Source organism: Podarcis filfolensis (genome assembly GCF_964270895.1).
Source record: "Podarcis filfolensis genome assembly, chromosome: 12".
Lineage (NCBI taxonomy): Eukaryota > Metazoa > Chordata > Lepidosauria > Squamata > Lacertidae > Podarcis > Podarcis filfolensis.
Window position 1 is genome coordinate 45,749,265 of NC_139614.1, and position 20,380 is coordinate 45,769,644.

Genomic DNA, 20,380 nt, shown 5'->3' on the forward strand with positions numbered 1-20,380 from the left:
TACCATAAGTTCCTGGCAGGAAGGGTATGATACAAATATGTGAACATGGAAGGTATTAGCGTTCCCTCAGTATCGCTTCTTCCTCTGCAAATGGATATATTATAAACTCACCCAGACCATGAGGGTTAAACCAAAATGCTTCTATAAATAAAATTTCCCATTTTCCCCCCAATTATTCAAAGAACATTTTTTTAAAAACTCAAATTATTCAGCTAAAACTTACGGTGTTGACAGCAGAGCTTGTTTGGTTGTTCCCACCTAGGATTATTACTCTGCAGCTGTCTGAAATGCAGATTAAGTAAGTGCCTCAGGGTGACATGGGAAGATCGGTCTCTTAGCTGGGAATTAATTGAAATCCAAGTCTTCTGAGTCCAGCACCACATCTGCTAGGTGTACTCTCTGCTGCTACATTTGACAATTTCTTTGAAAAAGAAACAGGTAGTTTTAATACAACCTGAGCAGTAGGTAATTCACTGGGCCTTTTGTACTGCCATTCATTTCAACGTGAACTTTATATGTAAACAAAGTAGGAATAAAAAGTTTAAATGGTAGCCTTTACAGCAGTGGTATTATGGTAAGTCATTTAGGTTCATCCCACGTTGCTGCAGCACCATTTAAAGGCTCAGCAACATATGGGAGGGTCTGATCATGCACATAATGATCACCCAGCAAGCATCAGGGGTTATGGCTGGGTGGAAAGAACCATTGCAAATGGTCCTGCTCATGTGGTACCAGGCCTTTAAATGTTACAGCTCCCACCCCAGTAATGTCAAAGGCATTAATATCCTAGCATTTTTCTTCCTACATTGTCTTCCCATCCTAATAATATCTTCTGCATATCATATCTATGACTGAATTTTTGTGAAACTTAGGACAATTTATAACCCATAGTTTTATCTGCCCATCTAGGGTTATGTTAATTGGTTTTTAATTTAATTTTGCATTTCACTCTTCCTCCAAGCTCAGGAAGGAATATATGTGATCATCCTACTTTATCCTTGCAACAGCTGAGGCTAAAGTAGAGTGAATATCCACTATACCACACTAAAGGAGTAACTAGCTCCTGTTGAATGTTCCACATTACTAAAAGTGAGCGTCACTCAGAATTTTGTAGGCTTTGTCCTGAAAGCACCATGTGGTTACACAGCATACAATTCTGGTGACCCTCCTACAGGCCAGAATTGTTAATCCTCCTGAGATTCGGTAATCCCTGTGCCAGCTGCTTGATGCCAGACTTCTTGCTTCCCTACCACACAAGGGGAAAGAGGGCTTAAATCTACATTTATGAATGTAGTTTCTTTCCCCGACCACCAAGCAAAATAGGATCTAGTCCACTTTGGTAGCTTCATTCTGTTGTTCTTAGTGCAGAAATTTTGTTTAAAGTTCCAGTAACGCTTAAGACAACTCGCAGAATCTTCTCCCTTCGCGTGCTAACTATATGGTGTTTTTAAAAAAAACCACAGCAAGAAAAGAAGTTACCACTTTGCATTGCAATCTTACACTTAAACTGGTTGTGTAAATCCGCCACAAATATTTATTTACTTTTGTGTGTGTGGTGTTTTGTATAGTTCACAATGTGAGTAGTGAGAGTTTCTTATGTAGGATCTTATGAGTCTTCAGTTTAGTCTGTGTGTTTCACACCCCCAGGCCACATGGAAAGGCACGACAAGAGAAACTGAGACAATGCTAGACAAATCAATAGCCTTAACAAAGCAAAGATCACTACTGAAAAATAATGGTTTAATGTAAGCATAAATGGATACTCACTGTAGTAAAAAAAAAAAAAGACCCCAATTTCAGATATGATCTTGAATCCTGGAACGAGGACAACTGGGAAAATAGTTCTCAAGTCATTAAACATGTTTTTAAAAAAAAACTTATTGTTATTTTTGGAGATTATATATATATATATATATATATATATATATATATATATATATAATCTTCTTAACTCATCAGCGTTCTGCAAACCGCATTTGGGGCAGCTTTACCTTATAGTGCCTATATGAGAACAATAGAAAGCACCAGAAAGTTAAACTGGCTGCTCATGTTCTTAAAAAATGTACAAGCAAGAAAACTAGTACAATGCCCACCTTGCAATTGTTTTAAGGTACAAAAGATCAAGACACAAACCCCCACTCAAAAATATTAATCTAATGGATTTTAGTATTTTAGTCCAATGGCAGAAAATGAAAAAATACAGACCCTTCCTCTGTGTGTGTGTGTGTGTGTGTGTGTGTGTGTGTGTGGTTTTTTAAAATAAACTTTAAAGGTGCCATGCGGGGGAGGGCGGAACCCTACAGCTGTCTGCCTATCTGGCAGCCTTGATCTACTCTTGAGGAGCTTCTGTGCCTGCAAATTCTACCCACTTTTGCCAAGAGAGTGAATGTGGAACACAAATCTTGTTATACACAGAGTGGCTCAGGACTCAAATCACAGACAGACAAGAGCAACCTAGGAATAGATTTTTTGGGGGGGAGGTTAAAGCACAGATTCAAAATGAATCCTGAGGCCAGTTCACACCCCTAATATATACATTTACAATGAGTTTGAAACACTGAGTTAATTGTCAATAAATGCATTTTGCTGCCTGTCAGCATCAATACAGACATCTTTTAACGATTCTTTATCATTTTTTTTCTCAAAAAATAACTAATGCTAATCAAAGCTATCCTTGGCTTTATTCTTCCTGCGTTTCTGAATGCCAATTCTTGAGCAGCATGCCAAGTCTGCTGAGAGATGACTGTATAATTTTCAATTGGGCTCATAGCCCAAAGGGAATCCAGTAGCAGGAGATTGACAGATGGAGCATATATTATCATCACTTTGAACTCAGTCCAATTGGTGATTTATTTTATTTTTATTTCCGGCAGGTGCTAAAGAGATTGATATTGCTGCTACACTGGAGCACTTGAGAGACCAGAGACCTGGCATGGTCCAGACAAAGGTACTGTCAATTGGTTAAAGACCTTAATACTTTGCTTTAGTTCTCCCAAAAGAAAAGGAGGATAGGCCACAATTTAACACAAAGTACATTCTTTTGTGTTTGCTTTTTCTTCTGAAAATTCTTACTTTTGATCTGGATTGAAATGTTAAATATAGCAATCTTTAGATGACTAAAGAAAATGTGTGTTCAGAAGAAAACACTTTCCTAATCTTCAAGGATGGGTTACTTCCTAAAAAAATAATGCAAGTTCACTGAAAATATAGTGACCGTTATCTGAATGGTAGGGTTCATCAAGCATACTTAGCAAGAAGGCTGGAGTTCAAGAAGAGTTTGGATTTGATATCCCGCTTTATCACTACCCGAAGGAGTCTCAAAGTGGCTAACATTCTCCTTTCCCTTCCTCCCCCACAATGAATACTCTTTGAGGTGAGTGGGGCTGAGAGACTTCAAAGAAGTATGACTGGCCCAAGGTCACCCAGCAGCTGCATGTGGAGGAACAGGGAAGCGAACCCAGTTCACCAGATTACGAGTATACCGCTCTTAACCACTACACCACACTGGCTCTCGAGACAAGATTCTCAAATTAGGACAAAATAGGTTAAACATTACGTTGATGGAATATGTCAAAGAAATACGTTTGAAAAAGTTATAAGTCTTAAGTAGAAGTACTACTAGGCCACAGGAGTAATATAGTACCAGGTATGTATTGGCTTGGATCTAAAACTTCCTTCTTCTCATGCCGTGACACTTCTGCGTATGCAAGTGTGGGTCTCCTGTTTTCACCTATTCCTTCTTCCTGCTAGGGCCATAGCCCATGCTGTTCCGAAGGTTTCCCTAATCCTCAAGAGCAGGTTTTTGGAAGTTGGGTAAGGGACTAGAGTAGGAAGTGGAAGGCAGTAGAGCTCCATTATTTGAGTAGGAAGTATGCTAATGGGAGTCAGGATCCAAGCCATTATCACTTCCAAAAGTGATTTTGATAGGAAAAACCACCACTAGGGAGACAGAACAGGTTGAAATAAAAATAATAAAGTTATGTAATAATAGATTATTTACGCAAATTGAATAAGTAAATGTAAAGTTGTGCCACGATGGGAGATGCACGTTCCAGCAGTCCTCTTTGAAGGTTGTGTGTGTTAGTTGTGCAAGTAGAAGACCACTTGCACAACTCAAATGTCTTGCCCACTTCTCTGCAGCCCTATAGCCTTCATAAAGCTTCTCCAGAGGGTGGTTGGGGACTGTAAGCTCTGTTGTATAGGACTGTAGTAGACTGGAGGGATTGTGTGAAATTGCAAGACTCCTCCACCCAGTTTCAGGTGACTCTTCCCCCACCTTCTGCAGCAGACCTATCACAACACAGCCCATCCTGTTCCGAGTAGGGACCCAACTCTCTGGAATGGCTTTTCCAAGGGTGCAGAGGAGAAAGTATGATTGTGCAGGCTGTTTTCCGCTCAGGCAGCCATTGGATCCAACCCAACAATTTTTAAAAATGTCTAAGAGCACAATTAGAGTATGATCTAGAATTCTGATTTATTCTATTCATTTACGTTTTGCATGTAGTCACAGATCGGCTCTGGGCTAAAGCTTTTTTTAAAAAAATATATTTGAAAGGACTTCAGTAGTATCAGGCTAAAGTTATTGATGATCTGGTATTAAAAAAAATGGATTCAAGGTTTTGCTCACCTTCCTTTTAACTATTCATCCCCATGTTAAAATTGCCCAAATTACTTTGTTGTGCCAAGGACACTGCAAACTCTAAATATTTGGCTATGAGCCAGTAATGGGCAGTCTCCAGAGAATTTTGTACATGTGATAGATTTAAACAAACCATGTTCTCTCCCAGCTGAATACAAATAAGGGATGAGCCTCTTACAGTAATTTAAAACAGTGGATTAAAAATCAGGATAGAAATGCCAATTAGAGTGTATCTCTAGGCAAAATAAACAGCAGTGACATTGGGTTTACAAGCAGACACTGCACCATGTTTTCATAGCTCACTGGTTGATGGAAATGAACCCTTTCAATATGTTTGTAGTTGTTTTTAATCATGACTGTTTTCCCTATATTTGGGGTCTAGAGGTTACAGGGAAGACACTTAGGAATCCACATAAAATGAACACACATTTTCTCCTTAAATTTATATCTCACCTTTCTTCCCTTACGAAATCCAAGGTGGTGCACTTATGGTTTCCAAGTAGTCTCTCAATTATGGTTGTAAATTTTTTAGTGATTATGTTATGTACATCTGGATCCTGATGATAAGGATAGACATACACATCTGATTAAATGCATACATGTAGAATCTTGCAAGTGAGCTGCTAGCATGCAATTCCCGGAGTTTAAGTAGTAAAACCTCTGGAAATCTTGTGACACAGTTGCACAATAATTGACCTAAAAGAGGGCTGGGAATGCTGCACCCCCTTCCAGATGATGGGGAACTCCCCATCAGCTCTGACCACTGACCACTGGGTATGGTTGGTGGAAGTTGCAGTCCAGAAATATCTGGAGAACCCCAGGTTCCTCAGCCCTGTTCTATAATCAGGAACTAGGAGAGTGTGGGCAGATCGACACTATACATTTAAAGCTCATCCCCCCCCCCCAAGGAATCCTGGGAACTGTAGTTTGTTGGGAATTACAGCTCCGTGAGAAGGAAACCACAGTTCCCAGGATTCTTTGGGGGAAAGGTCATGTGTTTAAAATGTGCATTGGGTGTGCTTTGTATCTCAGGTGGAGGGAAAGTCCTTGTAGTGTAGTGGTTAGAGTGTCAGTCTACAACCTGGGAGACCAGGGTTCAAATCCCCACTCGGCAGTGAAGCTCACTGAGTGGTCTTGGGGCCAGTGACTGCCCCTCAGCCTAACCTACCTCACATGGCAGTTGTGGGGATTAAATGGGGAGAACCATGTACACTACCTTGAGTTCCTTCAATAAAAAGGTGGGATATAAGTGCAATAATAAATTAATGAATAATTGGGAGCCCCATATGGGCTGCTCTCATTCTCTCAAAGAAAGAGAGGATCGTATATATGTATCTATAAGCAATACACAACGTGTCTCGTTGATAATGTTAGGTCTGAGGCCTGTTTCCTATGTTACGCTCCCTGTTTCCTATGCTTTGCTGTCCAATTTTCCCATACAAACTGGCAGGATTTCCAGGTTGATCACTGCTCACAGGCCATTCATCTAGGCTAATAGCTAGCATTACTAATGGTGCTGATGAGTTATTTGTAGTTAAGGTCACTCTGAGCTGCAGTGATTCAGCCACACGGTGGGCACACATTGAGTCTATAATCTTAATCTCAGGACATTTTCTTCTTTGCCTCTTTTTTGTTGTTGTTGTTCTGTTCTGTACAGTTAGTCCCTAGATATTATGCTAAATGTTTCACCAGGATTCCTGGAAATGCTCCAGAACATTAATCCCAACTGTTCTATCTACAGGAACAGTTTGAGTTTGCGTTGACGGCAGTTGCGGAAGAAGTGAACGCAATCCTCAAAGCTCTTCCGCAGTGAGCGACTCGTCCCCGGAAGGCTCCCAAGGCGCTCGTCTCCCTCTTCCATTATCCTCGGTCCCTGTGAATGTCATTGGAAACCGTGGCCTGACCTTAACTTGTGTGTCTGCTATTGTAACCACATATCGATAGAGATCTTTACAAACTTCTATTGCCGGTTAAAAGTCCAGCAGTTAATGTATATCCTTGTTCTTGTTATGGTATTCAGAAATAATACACACTGAGACCTTGGCTTAAGAGACAAGAACAATCCCTCTAGCTCCTCTTAACATCCACGATGTTCTGAATCTCACACGTTGAAAGCACATGTACACCTTGTTAATAGAAAATACACCGTGTTGTGGATGCGCAGTGCATTCAGTGTATCTTTGGCAACATAGTGCTCTCTTGTGTATCTGTAAACTTCTCCAGGACTGAATAAAAGAGGCAGGGGGCCTAATTATTACTTTTTTGAAAATAAAAAACAAACAAACATAGGGGGTTGTTCTTACAAAGGCCAAACAAGACCAGAGAACAATGCCACGTGTTAGTAAACACAGCTCCGACTTCTTGCATAAAGAGGCTGCGCCACTTCACGCTGCGCCTTGGCAAAAGGAACACTTTTCTTAACGGTTGTTTACTTTCCATCTTCTGTGCAATGAATAGAGGCAAATCTGAGCTCTTAAGTCCAGAGACCTGCACAGTTAGCACAACCAGGGATAAAAAGTCGGTCACGTTAGCAGGAGCCCAAGTTTCCAAAGAGCACAGCAAACTTTTTTATTGTGAATCACTGCCCTAATAGAGGGAAAGAAAGGCAAAGTAATTGAACTTCACAAGAGGGTTTGAAAGCCCCTGTGTTGGCAAACTGCTGAATGTTGGTTTTCTTTCTTTCTTTTTTTAGAATTAGAAGAGAAATTGCATCTACCGTTGTGTTTATATCTCGAGATTAATTTACCTTTTTAAAAAAATCGAAAAGTGCATGCTTTTTTAAAGACCGGTAAAGAGATTTTTTTAGGAGCTTTCGGTCATATCTGATTGAATTGCTAGCATATAGTTATTCAAAATTACAGCAAGTTCCTTTTTCCACTTGATTCCAAATTTGCAGAATAATTTAAAACCAATAGTTGTTGCCTTTAGTTCTTAATCCACTTACAAGTAGCCTTATTTTACATTATGTTACTTGCACATAAGTGCTTTTAGGATTGCTATCTTTTACTATAAAACTGTCCAATAATTCCCTTTTAAACATAAGAGGGAGCGATCCAGCCTCCTCCTACTGCACATGCAAAGCTGCATACACGGAGGCTTCCGTGCCCCTGGCATTTGCTGATTTCAATTTGCTGATTGAAACGTGCTTTTGCAGGAAACATCTTCATTTGCTTGAGCTTTGAATTAAAGAAGATTACTTGAATTACTGTGTAGTATGCTAGCTATTAATTATTTGTTTCCATGCTTCTAGCACTTAACTGTGGCTCTCAATCTGAGGTGTGTGTCTGTAAATTTCTGTACAGTTATGTTTTGTTTTAAATGTATAATTTGGCTAGAACAGTTAGATCACAGCATCCTGTGAATGAAATCACATGTTTCAATTCTTGAGCACAATCCACCAAGCACAGCTGAAGCACACTCTTGTCGGTTTCAGTGGGGCTGCCATGGCCCATCCACCGGCCACTACTGCTACGCATCCTTTCTTCGTCACACTTGCAAGCCCCACTGAAATATACAGAAGATGTGCATTAGCAGCGCTTAGAGGATTAGATCCTTTATCTCCATTGTTTAATGTAAGCATCTATGCGGCCTCTTAGTAATTAAAGAATTGTTTTTAAAAGCTCCAGATGTGTTAGTTTTCGTGTGTACATTTCTGCACACAGTTCCTGGCACATGGAAAATGTTTGGTTTGCACAATTCATTAGCGTATTACTCCTTTAGAGCAGTTAAAGCGGACTCCTCTATCCTCTTTGTCTACACCTGCTGTATATTTAGCCACATCTTTTATTCTATGGCAAAAGCACTTTAGATCTTCTGTAATAATAATTAAAATAGAAAGTTTTAGGGTGTGGTTAAGGAAAGGGCCTTTTCATTGGTTATTTTTTCTTAACACGTTTCCTTTATTACTTTAGGAGTTTAGGGAAGGGAAAAATCAGTTGAACAGCATCTGCTAGGATTTTGAATTCGATTTACTGGAGGTAAACGGTTTGCTATGGATTTCTGCACACTCATGCATCAACTTTGAGATCAAAGCGTAGATTCCGAAAAGGGAAGCTCGGCATACAGCTCTTTGTTATGAAATCCTGTATTCTTGGGGATGGTATGTTACAGTGGTCCCTCGGTTTTGGAACGTCTCTGTTGACGAACATTTCAGTTTTCAAACTCTGTAAACCCGGAAGTAAATTCTTCGGTTTTCAAACACACCTTGGAAGTCGAACATGCCATATGGCTTCCATATTGAGTTTTCTGTTTTTGAACTTTTCAGAACTCGGAACAGTCTTCTGGAATGGATTACATTCGAAAACCGAGGTACCACTGTACTAGCCTGCAAAGAAATGTCAGTGGATTTAGGTAAAATCATACCATTGGTCCACATCTGGGGGAAACTTGTGCACTGTTTAGTTGGTTCACTCCCATCTGTGTTTCAACCTACATTGATCTCTGTTTTCAACATGGTTGAAAACGACCCTACTTTGGACCAGGATGAGCTGAGTGGTCTTCAGGGTTGAGTTCCCATGATAAAAAAAGGGAATGTTCGGGTGTGGAGAGAACCTGCCCTCTTCCAAGACATGTCTACTGTGTCTGGTTATGCTTCCCACTAAAGAGGATTCTGGATATGCCCTTATATCTGCAGTGCACCATGTTGGCCACCACTCCAGGTCTACATTCAACCAGCTATTAGAACTATTTGCAAAACCCACTGAAAGAAAGAAAAGCCAGCTATTTTGTACACTAGTTCCTCACTGAGTCTTTAAGGGATCCCAGTTATTGGAAAGAATAACCAGCCTTCCTATCTGTATGAATAGTTTCTTATCGGCAAGAAAAGTTTTTTAAAAAAAAACCTGAGTAAGCATGCATAGGATTGTGCTGCAGGTCCATTTTTCTTTGTCCTTCTGATCTCCCTTTCCCAACTCTAGAGGTGCTAAAGTATCCATGATTAAAGTCTTTCATACTCTCTTAAGCCTGCTGTCTTGTAATGCTGATTTATAAGTCCCACTGAAGCCAAGACACTCTACAGAGCAAACGTGTACAATTTGGACTGTAGGCAGTTACTTCTGTTTCTGTTTTGAAGCAATTTCAAGCCTTCTCCCATAGCTCACTGATTGGCTATTCAATCATTTCTTTGAAAGTTTCTAACATAATTCCATGTAAAGGCCCTGAATCCTGCAAGACACATGTTCAGGCACTGTCCACTTTAATCGCACGGTGTCCTTCTTTGAGAAAGGGCGGAGCTTTCAATTCTGCCCTATACATGAAGCCTTAAATCTTAAATACGTTTGGCATGGTTGCACCTGACAGCAGTGGCCATCTGTTTGTTCAATACTGCATGCACAACTCCTAATTCAGTAATCGGAACGGTCTGGCAAACCAGATTACTGAAAGCAGGTAACTGTCCTGGGTACCAGTTTTGCAGTACTGTATCACTCGTGCACATCTTGATGAACCCAGGAACTCTGCTCAGATGGACCCAGGTTAATATGCCCAATTGCAAGAGAGTGTCTCATATGGTGAAGTCCAGTGTGCTGTGTTTGTATCTAAGCTGGGTAGCCATAATAGCACTGATTAATACTTTGCCACTCAAGAGGTTGCCTGTGTGATGTTCCTGTGGCTGGGCTCAGAAACTGAATCCAGGCTATATAAGAATATAGCAGTGAACTGCTATACACACATATATTTGGATCAGGGTCATGTACATAAAGTGCCATTCTATTAGATACATTTGGCCCACCATCAGCAATCCTCTGCCCTAGAATCTATCCATCTTTCATTCCAATGAATTGTGATTTTAGAATTTTAACCATTTCAGTCTTCTCTGTTCTGGATGTATAAGTTAAGTGTTCGTAGTTTGTGTTAATAGCTAACTGAGGAAAAGGAATATCACAAGCACTCAGATTTTGGGATGAACTGCAGATGAACATCTGAGAAGTTCTGCTTTTTCTTATTTTATAACTATACCTTTTTATCACTGTTTAATTTTCAGTACTGCTTTAAATAGTTTAGACTTACAATGGAAGCGAAGACATCTCCTAGAACAGTGATGTCACACTGTTACAATGATATTTTAGGTACTTGGCTCACCTCTGGGAAATCACTGTGTGTTTTTATTATTCTAATTTCCATACAAATGGGTCCATTCCAACTTCAAAAAGGAAGTTCTAAACTGGGGAAAAAAATATGCCAACACACATAAGCTCCTTTTGTGAGTTCCAGATCACCGGGACAGCTGCTTATGTTTCATAGGTTGACCTGCTGCAGACATGCTCCCATGGGCATGTTCAGCCTGGCACATCATGTGTCCTAAAAACCTGAATAAAGCCTATGGGAATGGCATAAGTCATGGGCGTTTCCACAGTTGCCAATTTCATGGGGAAGAGCCACACAATTCATCATTCTCATGCAATGCTCAGCCAGCTGGGATGGCCTTAGGAAAACAGCTTGTTACACAGCAGTGCAAGTACAGCACTTCAGTATCCAGGATTTCTTATACACAAGAAGAGGCCTTCTGGTTCAGACCAAAGGCACATCTAGTCCAATAACCCAAAAGATTAAAAAGTCAGCCAGCTCTTCAAAGTTAAATATTAGAGAAGCCACTCTAGCCAATTACAACAACATTAACCATAGATAACAATTTCCTTCTATTGTCCATGCACTTCCCATGAGATTTGTGAGGAGGGATTTTATAGCTATCACCAAACCTCCTGATGTATAGTTCCATAAAATCCAAATTATAAGGGGCTTGCAGAACAGTCTTCCAAAGTTCCAAAAGCCAGCAGGTTTTCTCCAGGGGCTGCTGGAATGACTCTGGCTCTGAATAGGCTGACGTCACAAATAAATGAAACTCAGTGCATACACAGCCCTTCAGATGAGTGGAATTTAATTCTTCCCCAGCAGTAACTAAAACCCTAGAGTAAAATGTCCATTGCACATATTTCCTAAAATAGATGTATAATGCTACTCCAACACATCCCACAGAGGAATGACAGCAGTATTGCCTGTAATTTGGGGGTTTGTGCTTTATTAATCAAGTAGAATGTTAATATAAAACAGCCCAACCTCATAATTACTGGGACAGACATTAATTTTTTTTAAGGAACAAAGCCTGTTTATTGGAATAGAATTTTGATTAGTTTTTGTTACAGAACAATAGTTACCTTTTTTATTTACATTTTGCCTATGTGTTTAGGGAACTCTCTTAGTGAACATGTTTCTGATGATTCGCTTTTTTAAAGTGTATAGTTGCTAATACTTTGCAAACTGTTGGCTATGCTTTTATGCTTAAAACTTCATTTGGCATTTTAAAAACATTTCATCATTTAGGCCGCTTGTAAAAATCTAATAACTGAACAAAAAATGAAACGTGTGAGGCTGAAAGCACAATCCTATACATGCCTATTGCAGACCGAGTCCCACTGACCCAAGGCAATTTACTCCCTGTCAGTTTGTAAAGAATCGCAGCCTTAATCTAATTAAAAGCTTGGCAGATTTCCCCTTAGTTACCTCCTTCTAACAAAACATTAACACCAGCAGGATTTTATCTGACAATGGGTGTGATCCACCAAGTGTGGGCCACTTCCATTCATTTCAGTGTGACGTTGGCAGAGTCCCAGTGGGGTTATGTGAGAGCAGGCATTTTAGTGCATGGGTGGGAAGAACCTGTGGCCCTCCAGGTGTTGCCGGACTACAACTCCCATCATCCCTGACCGTTGGCCATACTGGCTAGGAGTTGGAGTCTTCCAATAGGCCACAGGTTCACCACCCCGGTTTTTTAGCAGATCACTCCTGGTGTCCCTCTGCATGGTGTTTGTACCGTACCCATCCAACTGCATAACTTGTTTGGTCTTTGAAAAGTTTCTCTTGTTCAGTTAAATATATTAGATATGTATATAATTAAAGCAAAAATAAAAAATAGCACACAAAGTATTTTGTTCTACCTCTGTAAAAAAACCCACAACCTCACTTGTGAATAAAGTTATGCCGTCTGTGGAGTTCTGTGACTACTGCAAAAAAAAAGAGAGCAAAGTGTGTTTTGTTTCTAAAGCAAGGGGGTGGCTTGAAGATGGGGAAGTAGGCTTGAAGGTTCTGGAACTCTTCTTACCCTACAAGACTCTCTACAACTCTGCCCCCCCCCCCCAGCTAAATATTTCCTTCCCTTAGCACTGCCATTTACATCTATCTCTGCTGGTCCTGATAGCCCAGAATGCTTCCCCATGATCCTACAGATGAACACAGATGTATGCAGTTTTGAAGAAGGTGGACTTCTTCAATGCATATGCAAATACTATACGGAAACAAGAGACTGAGCCTGGAACTGGGCACCAGCAGCCACTAGGAGAAGCAAGAACGCAGGTTGAGTATTAATGGGAAAGACTCTGTGGCAGAGAATCAGCTTTGCACAGAAGGTTCAACTCCCAACCTCTCCAGGTTAAGCTGGGAAAGACTCCTGCCTGAGACCCTGGAGAACTACTGTCAGTCTATGTAGACAATACTGTATAACACAGCTTATTACGCGCCTATTGCCAAACCCAAATCCAAGTGTGCAGTTCTGGAAGCCATTAAAAAAACCTACAGCTGAAAATTGGGTACCAGAGGTAGCAGTCTCATTCCACCTAATAGGAATGAGAACCAAGTGTTGGGCTAGGTGGACCTTTGGCCTGACCCAGCAGGTATTTTCTTGTGCCCACAAGCCCTACTTGCCTACCTGGCAGGATTAGCCCAGCTACATGTTCATCAGAACTGCATCAATTACAGATAGGTAGCCGTGTTGGTCTGCCATAGTCAAAACAAAAAAAAATGTTTTCCTTCCAGTAGCACCTTAAAGACCAACTAAGTTAGTTCTTGGTATGAGCTTTCGTGTGCATGCACACTTCTTCAGATACACTGAAACAGAAGTTGCCAGATCCTTCTATATAGTGAGAAGGTGGGGAGGGGTATTACTCAGAAGGGTGGTGGGAATGGGTGATTGGCAGATAGCTGTGATGAGCCTGTTGACGACTCTTAACGACTGCAATAGGTCTTACAGGAAAAAGCAAGGGGTGAGAAGGTGAAAAATGGCTTTGTCATGTATAATGAGATAAGAATCCAATGTCTTTGTAGCTCTTGCTAAACTGTGCAGCTTCAGACTGCAGCCATTGATTAAAAACAAGCAAACGGAAATAATAATTTATTTGTACCCTGCCCATCTGACTGGGTTGCCCCAGCCATTCTAGAATGGTCGCAAATAGAATCATAGAGTTCTAGACTTGGAAGGGACTCTGAGGATCAAATTGTCCCACCCTCTGCAAAGCAGGAATATGCAGCTGTCCCATATGGGAATCGAACTTGCAACCTTGGCATTATCAGCACCATGCTCTAACACTAGCATGTTAAGAAATGCACAGGGAGAAGGAACATTTGTTTCTGGCATGTTCGTGCTCTACAGATGAGCATATGGGACCTGCGAGACCAGGATTTGAATTGAGATTCAGCGCTCATTTATGGAACTCACCTAGGGCTAATCGCTGTCTCCGAGCCTCTCTGTCTATTTCACAGGTTGTTGCGAGGATAAATTGGGGAGGTGGAGAATCATATATGCCACTTTGAGCTCCTTTCGAAGAGAGGTGGGCGATAAATGGAGTAGCAACAATACAAGAATGAATAACAATGTGATATATGCAGAATGTCTCTTATACCTGCAGTCTGACGAGGGCACAGGCCAGCAAAAGTTTCACAACGTGAATCTACTTATCATGCAGCTTGGCTCTTAAATTCAGTATTGCTGTACTACATGTCCTGATAGTTCAGGACATGCCAGCAACCTGAAAGCAGAGCTACCTGCCCAAATGTGGGAAGCAAAGTATTTATTGCCTCATTAAAAACTGCTGGAGTGTCTGCATTTTGAAATTCTGGGAATTTTAATACTTGGGAAATGGGGTTTGGGGTGCCGAAGGGAAGTTGTTAGTGCACTGTGCTCATCAATGACACAAGAAGAAGAAGAAGAAGAAGAAGAAGAAGAAGAAGAAGAAGAAGAAGAAGAAGAAGAGGAGGAGGAGGAGGAGGAGAAGGAGAATATAATGGTATTTGGAGGCAGAACAATAGCGCCAGTCTCTGAGTGACAGTAATGTCTGGCACAAGGATGCTGAGCCTGGTGCCTGTCTCCTGCTGCTTGACACATTATGATGCTGAGTTAGACGCTGCCATGTGTCTCAGGCCCCGTGATTATACACAGGGCGCTGCACTCTCGGTTGACATAGTCCCATCACTAACAAATCCGGCCATCTTTTCAATCAGATGTTCCAAGGTTTTCAAGCTGGTCTTTAGTCAAGGCCTTGGAAACACTTGTTCTTTCTCCGTAATCTGAAATTCTCCCCACTACTACTGACTTTGCTAATGTGACAAATCTACAGCCTTGTGGGAATTCAAAAGACAGACAGGTACTTCTGCTGCACAGGACTGCAGACGGCAAGCTCAGAAGCTCATTCCAGATAATATTTAGTGACAGTAGCCCATTTAGTACGGTATCTTAGCAAATCATCATTTATGTATACACTCATAGAATTGTAGAGTTGGAAGGGACTCCTAGGGTCATCTAGCCCAACCCCCTAAAATAGAGGAATCTCAACTAAAGGATCCATGGCAGATGGCCCTCCAGCCTCTGCTTAAAAACCTCCCAGGAAGGAGAGTCCACAACCTCTCAGGGGAGTCTGTTCCACTGTTGAACAGCTCTTACTGTCAAAACGTTCTTCCTGATGTTTAGCCAAAACCTCCTTTCTCATAACTTTAATCCATTGGTTTAAGTCCTGCAGGAGAAAACAAGCTTGCTCCTTCTTCCATGTGACAGCCCTTTAGATATCTGAAGATGGCTAGCTTATCTTCTCTTGGTCTCCTCTTTTCCAGGCTAAACATACCCAGCTCCCTCAGCCATTCCTCATCAGGCTGGGTTTCCAGACCCTTGATCGTCTTGGTCACCCTCCTCTGCACACGTTCCAGCTTTCCAATATCCTCCTTAAATTGTGGCACCCAGAACTGGACACAGGACTCCAGGTGGAGCTTGACATAAGCAGAACAGAGGAGTACAGCTTTCCAAAGTTTTCTGTTCAATACCAACCCCCTGACTCTTATCTAATGAGGTATATATTCTGCCCTCTTTCAAAGGGAGGTCAAAGCAACACACATGGATCTTCCCAGCTGGTTTTCCCACTTAGGCCAAGACAAGAGCTGGAACTACAACAAGCACCCTCAGACCTTTCTGAAGCTTTCTGTACCTGTCTAAGACTTTCTTAAAGAAGACCCAGACCATAGCCTGAAAGTTTAGCAGACCATGTGTGGCCAATGTGGTAACCTCCAGATGTTTTGAACTACAACTCACATCCTTGCTGTCCATTGGCCATGATGTCTGTGGATGAGTTGAAGTCTGAAGGGCCCTACACTGGCTGCCCCACCATATAACTTTCCTAGAGACCCCAAAGATAGCCAGTAGCAGCATCCACAACTACTATGGTGTGTAGGAAAATATTTCCTTGGCCAAAAGTACTGGCAGCACACCAGTGGCAAGGAAATGCTGCCATGAAAACCCCTTTCACGCATGCACACAGTCACACACTTAACTGGAACTTGTAACATGCAAAAAAGGAGGGACAACTTGAGTATCTCCACATGGGGAGAAGAAAGCTGCATTTCCACATTTCAAGACAAGTGACAGCATTTGCATTTGCACATCGTCTTGTCATTAGTGGCCAAAATATTATGCCGGTTTTCTTGTTATCACACCGCCAAACCCTTTTCAGCAATATATATATATATATATATATATATATATATATATATATATATATATCTCCATGCTCTGGGCTGACTTTTCAGCGACTTCATTTACATTGCCTTCACTTGCACTCCTGTTGCCTTCATGTCATCATGAGCCAAATGTGATTGCTGGCATGGCACTGTAACATTATTCTCAGTGCATAGGTCCCGCGGAAGTGAGAGGACAATAAAGCAATGGGAAAGGACTGGACAAGGGTGCATATTTAAAGGGCAGCCGGGGGTAACATTCCAACCGACGTAAATTCCTAAGTTCCATCAAAGAATCCCCATACAAGGTGGAATTGAAATTCCTGGGACACCTTCTTCTAAAAGAATATCCACAGCAAAAGAAGAAGAAATATAGAGAGAGTTAGTGATTAGAGTCAAGGGAGAAACCTCTCCTGGTCTCAGCTGCCATTGCTTCTGGCTGCAGCTGGTTTCATTTTCATGCAGAGACGCACGCAATCGTGTGTAGAACTCGTTGCAATATGCAATACATAAACCTGGGAACTGCAGGGAGCAGAGGCACCGGCGTAGCACAGCCACGGCAATCAGCAACTCTGATGTAAGAATAAGCGTTAGAACAGCCTGCAGTCCTCCAGCTGTTTTCGACTACAACTCCCACCAGCCCCAACTTCTCTGGAGAGCGACAGGTTGGGGAAGGCTGCTTTATAGCAAACGGGAGTCAGATGCAATAAAGGCATGCCTTTAGGGAAGGGAACAAAAATAGTTTTCAGAACTAACTCGCCCTGCGTTACCAGAAGATACATAGGATTGTTTATCTTGCGCTCTTTAATGCCATTCATTATGTCACAGAAACGTGATCGATGGGGTCTCATCTGCCTCCTTTCCACAGCCCTAATCTCTTTACTTTTTCCACAGTGGGACGTATTTAACCTCTTCTAATCATTCATCTTGCCTGTCTCCAGAACATTTGCTCATGCTCTGTTTTTAACCAGATTAAGACAAAGGATCCTCACTTTCAGGCCACCTTTATGTGACACCGAATCATGCTGCTAAAATTGTCAGTGGGCAAAGTGATAAATGTGGCACCATTTCCTCGGGTTCCTAGCAAGCAAGCAAGCTAAATAGGTGTGTGGCCACAAGTACCCTAACACCAACACATGTCTTACAGAGTGGAATATTTTTCAAAGTAGAAACTGGGTAAGTTATATTTGACTGAAGGGGCATAAAACGTCTGGGGGGGGGGCATTTAAATTAGACCAAGGGGTCATCCAGCCTAGCATTTACCATATTTTTTGCTCTATAAGACTCACTTTTTCTCTCCTAAAAAGTAAGGGGAAATGTGTGTGCATCTTAAGGAGCGAGTGCAGGCTGCACAGCTATCCCAGAAGCCAGAACAGCAAGAGGGATTGCTGCTTTCGCTGCACAGCAATCCCTCTTGCTGTTCTGGCTTCTGGGATTCAGAATATTTTTTTTCTTGTTTTCCTCCTCCAAAAACTAGGTGCGTCTTGTGGTCTGGTGCGTCTTATAGAGTGAAAAATACGGTAATTCCAGATGCCCCTAAGGAGCTTACAAGCAGAGCTGTTCAAGGCGCAAGCAGCCCAGGTGAATTCTTGGGATGGGCCACATTTTTAAGGCTTCAGCACACGATCACTGTGGGACCCCCAAGCCCTGGGAATGACTCAATGCAGTCCAGAGATGGACTATATGACAGAAGAGCATCACGGGGGTACAACCAAAAGAGTCTCTGTTCCAAAAGATCTCAGAAGAGCTGGTTCAAAGAACATGGGTAAACTATCGGCTGGTTCAGACTCTGGAATACCAATGACTAAAGTAGCCGCATTTTACCAGCACAACTTCCTGGCAGTGGTTATCAGGAATATAGAAGCACTTTCATCGCCACCACTCCAGCTACCATACAGAGTGGGGAGGAGAGACACTGCGTAGAGGGTCTTCCAGCGTCAGAACCCTTATAGGACTGCTGTGAGGGATTTTGACAGCAAAGCTGCTCTTGAACTACTACGTTGCTGTCTGCACAGATCTGGAAGAGGGGTCCAGAGTGCCATCTGGCCAGTTTATACGTTCAGTTTGGGCTGCTGTCATCTGGGAATGAGATGTTTGAAGGGGCATTACCTCCTTGACCCTTCCTATTACAGCCAATCAAAACTAGCCAGACAGGCTGGCCCATGCCTCCTTGTGATGTCTCCAATGGGGCCATGATGAGGCTCCCGCCTCAAGACGCCCCATGGTTTGTGATAACTACCACCCAGTAACAAACATGTCATTCTTAGGCAAGGTGCTTGAGATAGTGTGGGATGTTCAACTTGTGCTGGGAGGAAGCAGATTATGTAGACTCATTTCAGTTAAGGTGTTGGCATCATCTTACAAGCGCTTAATGACTTGGGACCCAGATACCGTATTTTTCGCTCTATAGGACGCACTTTTTCCCCTCCAAAAATGAAGGGGAAATGTGTGTGCATCCTATGGAGCGAATGCAGGCTCCTTGGCTTCGCAGCGACGCGCCTGTCCAGCGAAGCCGGAGGAGGAACAGAAGGGTCTGCTTCTGTTCCTTCTCCAGCTTCGCTGAAAGGCGCTGCACCTTCTCCCTCTCTGTGCAGCGCCTCTCCTGTGAAGGAGAGGCGCTGCGCAGAGAGAGAGAGAAGGCGCAGCGCCCCTTGAGCAACGCGCCTGTCCAGCGAAGCCGGAGGAGGAACAGAAGGGTCTCCTTTTGTTCCTTCTCCAGCTTCGCTGAAGGGCGCTGCGCCTTCTCCCTCTCTGCGCAGCGCCTCTCCTGTGAAGGAGAGGCGCTGCGCAGAGAGAGAGAGAGAAGGCGCAGCGCCCCTTGAGCAACGCGCCTGTCCAGCGAAGCCCGAGGAGGAACAGAAGGGTCTTCTTCTGTTCCTTCTCCAGCTTCGCTGAAGGGCGCTGCCCCTTCTCCCTCTCTGCGCAGCGCCTCTCCTGTGAAGGAGGGGCGCTGCGCAGAGAGAGAGAAGGCGCAGTGCCCCTTCAGCGACGCGTCTGTCCTGGCTTCTGCTTTAGCCCTGCGCAGCCTCTTTGGGCAGGGGGAGCCTTCATCCCGCTGCCCTGAAGAGGCTTGGCGCGGTTACCCCAGAAGCCAGAACAGCCACACGGTATCCCAGAAGCCAGATCCCTCTTGCTGTTCTGGCTTCTGGGGTTCAGAATAATTTTTTCTTGTTTTCCGCCTCCCAAAACTAGGTGCGCCCTATGGTGCGAAAAATACGGTACCTGATGTAGCTTCTTTTCCGAAATCAGCCTGGTTAATCTTTAGGATCACCTTCTTGGTAATCGCTCCACTGAGTCAAACCATGGTGGCCCAGGAAAGATCCGTTTCTGGAGCCTCGGAAGTGCAACTCCCTCCCCTCTGCATCAGAGCTCAGGCTGCCATCATCTGTTTTTTGACAGCAGATGAAAACCCATCTGTGCATCTCGGTTCTCGTGGGGATCTGATATCATTGTTAGGATGATATGACAGTACTGCTGCTGCCTGTTGTTTAGATACGTTTCTTGCTCTTAAATTATTTTAAATAATAATAATAATAATAATAAATCTTACGAGACCTTTTATATAACCTGTCTTTGGGGTCACTGAATAATAAAGGGCAGGATATAAACTACTGTAATAAACTAATAAACAAACAAACAAATATTTCAAGAAGATTCCAGAGCTGTGGTCCACAAAACAGGAGATGAGAACTTGCTGAAAGACCGGAACGCCTTTCATGATGGCAAATATCTGATTTCATTTTTATTTTTTTTTAATTGTTAGAAGGCTAGGATGGTTTATGCACTCCATCCTGAACTCAAGAACTGTACTAATGTTTGGATCGCCAGTATGCTTTAGATACGAAACATGCCTATGTACACATGCTTCAACATCAGGTATAAAACTGGATACCAATCAACACAGAGATGGGCAGGGTATAAATAAAATAATATTTATTATTATTATTATTATTATTATTATTATTATTATTATTA

The 20,380-nt window shown here is 42.4% G+C and overlaps 1 protein-coding gene and 1 long non-coding RNA gene across 4 annotated transcripts in view; one reads left to right on the plus strand and one right to left on the minus strand.

Moving 5' to 3' along the window:
* PTPRN2 (protein tyrosine phosphatase receptor type N2) overlaps positions 1 to 8,262 on the plus strand; it is a 601,734-nt gene extending 593,472 nt beyond the window's left edge. Inside the window, exons 22-23 of the mRNA XM_083579333.1 lie at positions 2,874 to 2,947; positions 6,381 to 8,262. Coding sequence (XP_083435459.1) covers positions 2,874 to 2,947; positions 6,381 to 6,452 — 146 coding nt within the window. The 3' untranslated portion in view covers positions 6,453 to 8,262. The remainder of the gene's footprint in view (positions 1 to 2,873; positions 2,948 to 6,380) is intronic.
* LOC310746310 overlaps positions 1 to 20,380 on the minus strand; it is a 107,006-nt gene that overhangs the window by 42,894 nt on the left and 43,732 nt on the right. The gene's annotated exons all lie outside the window — the stretch shown is intronic.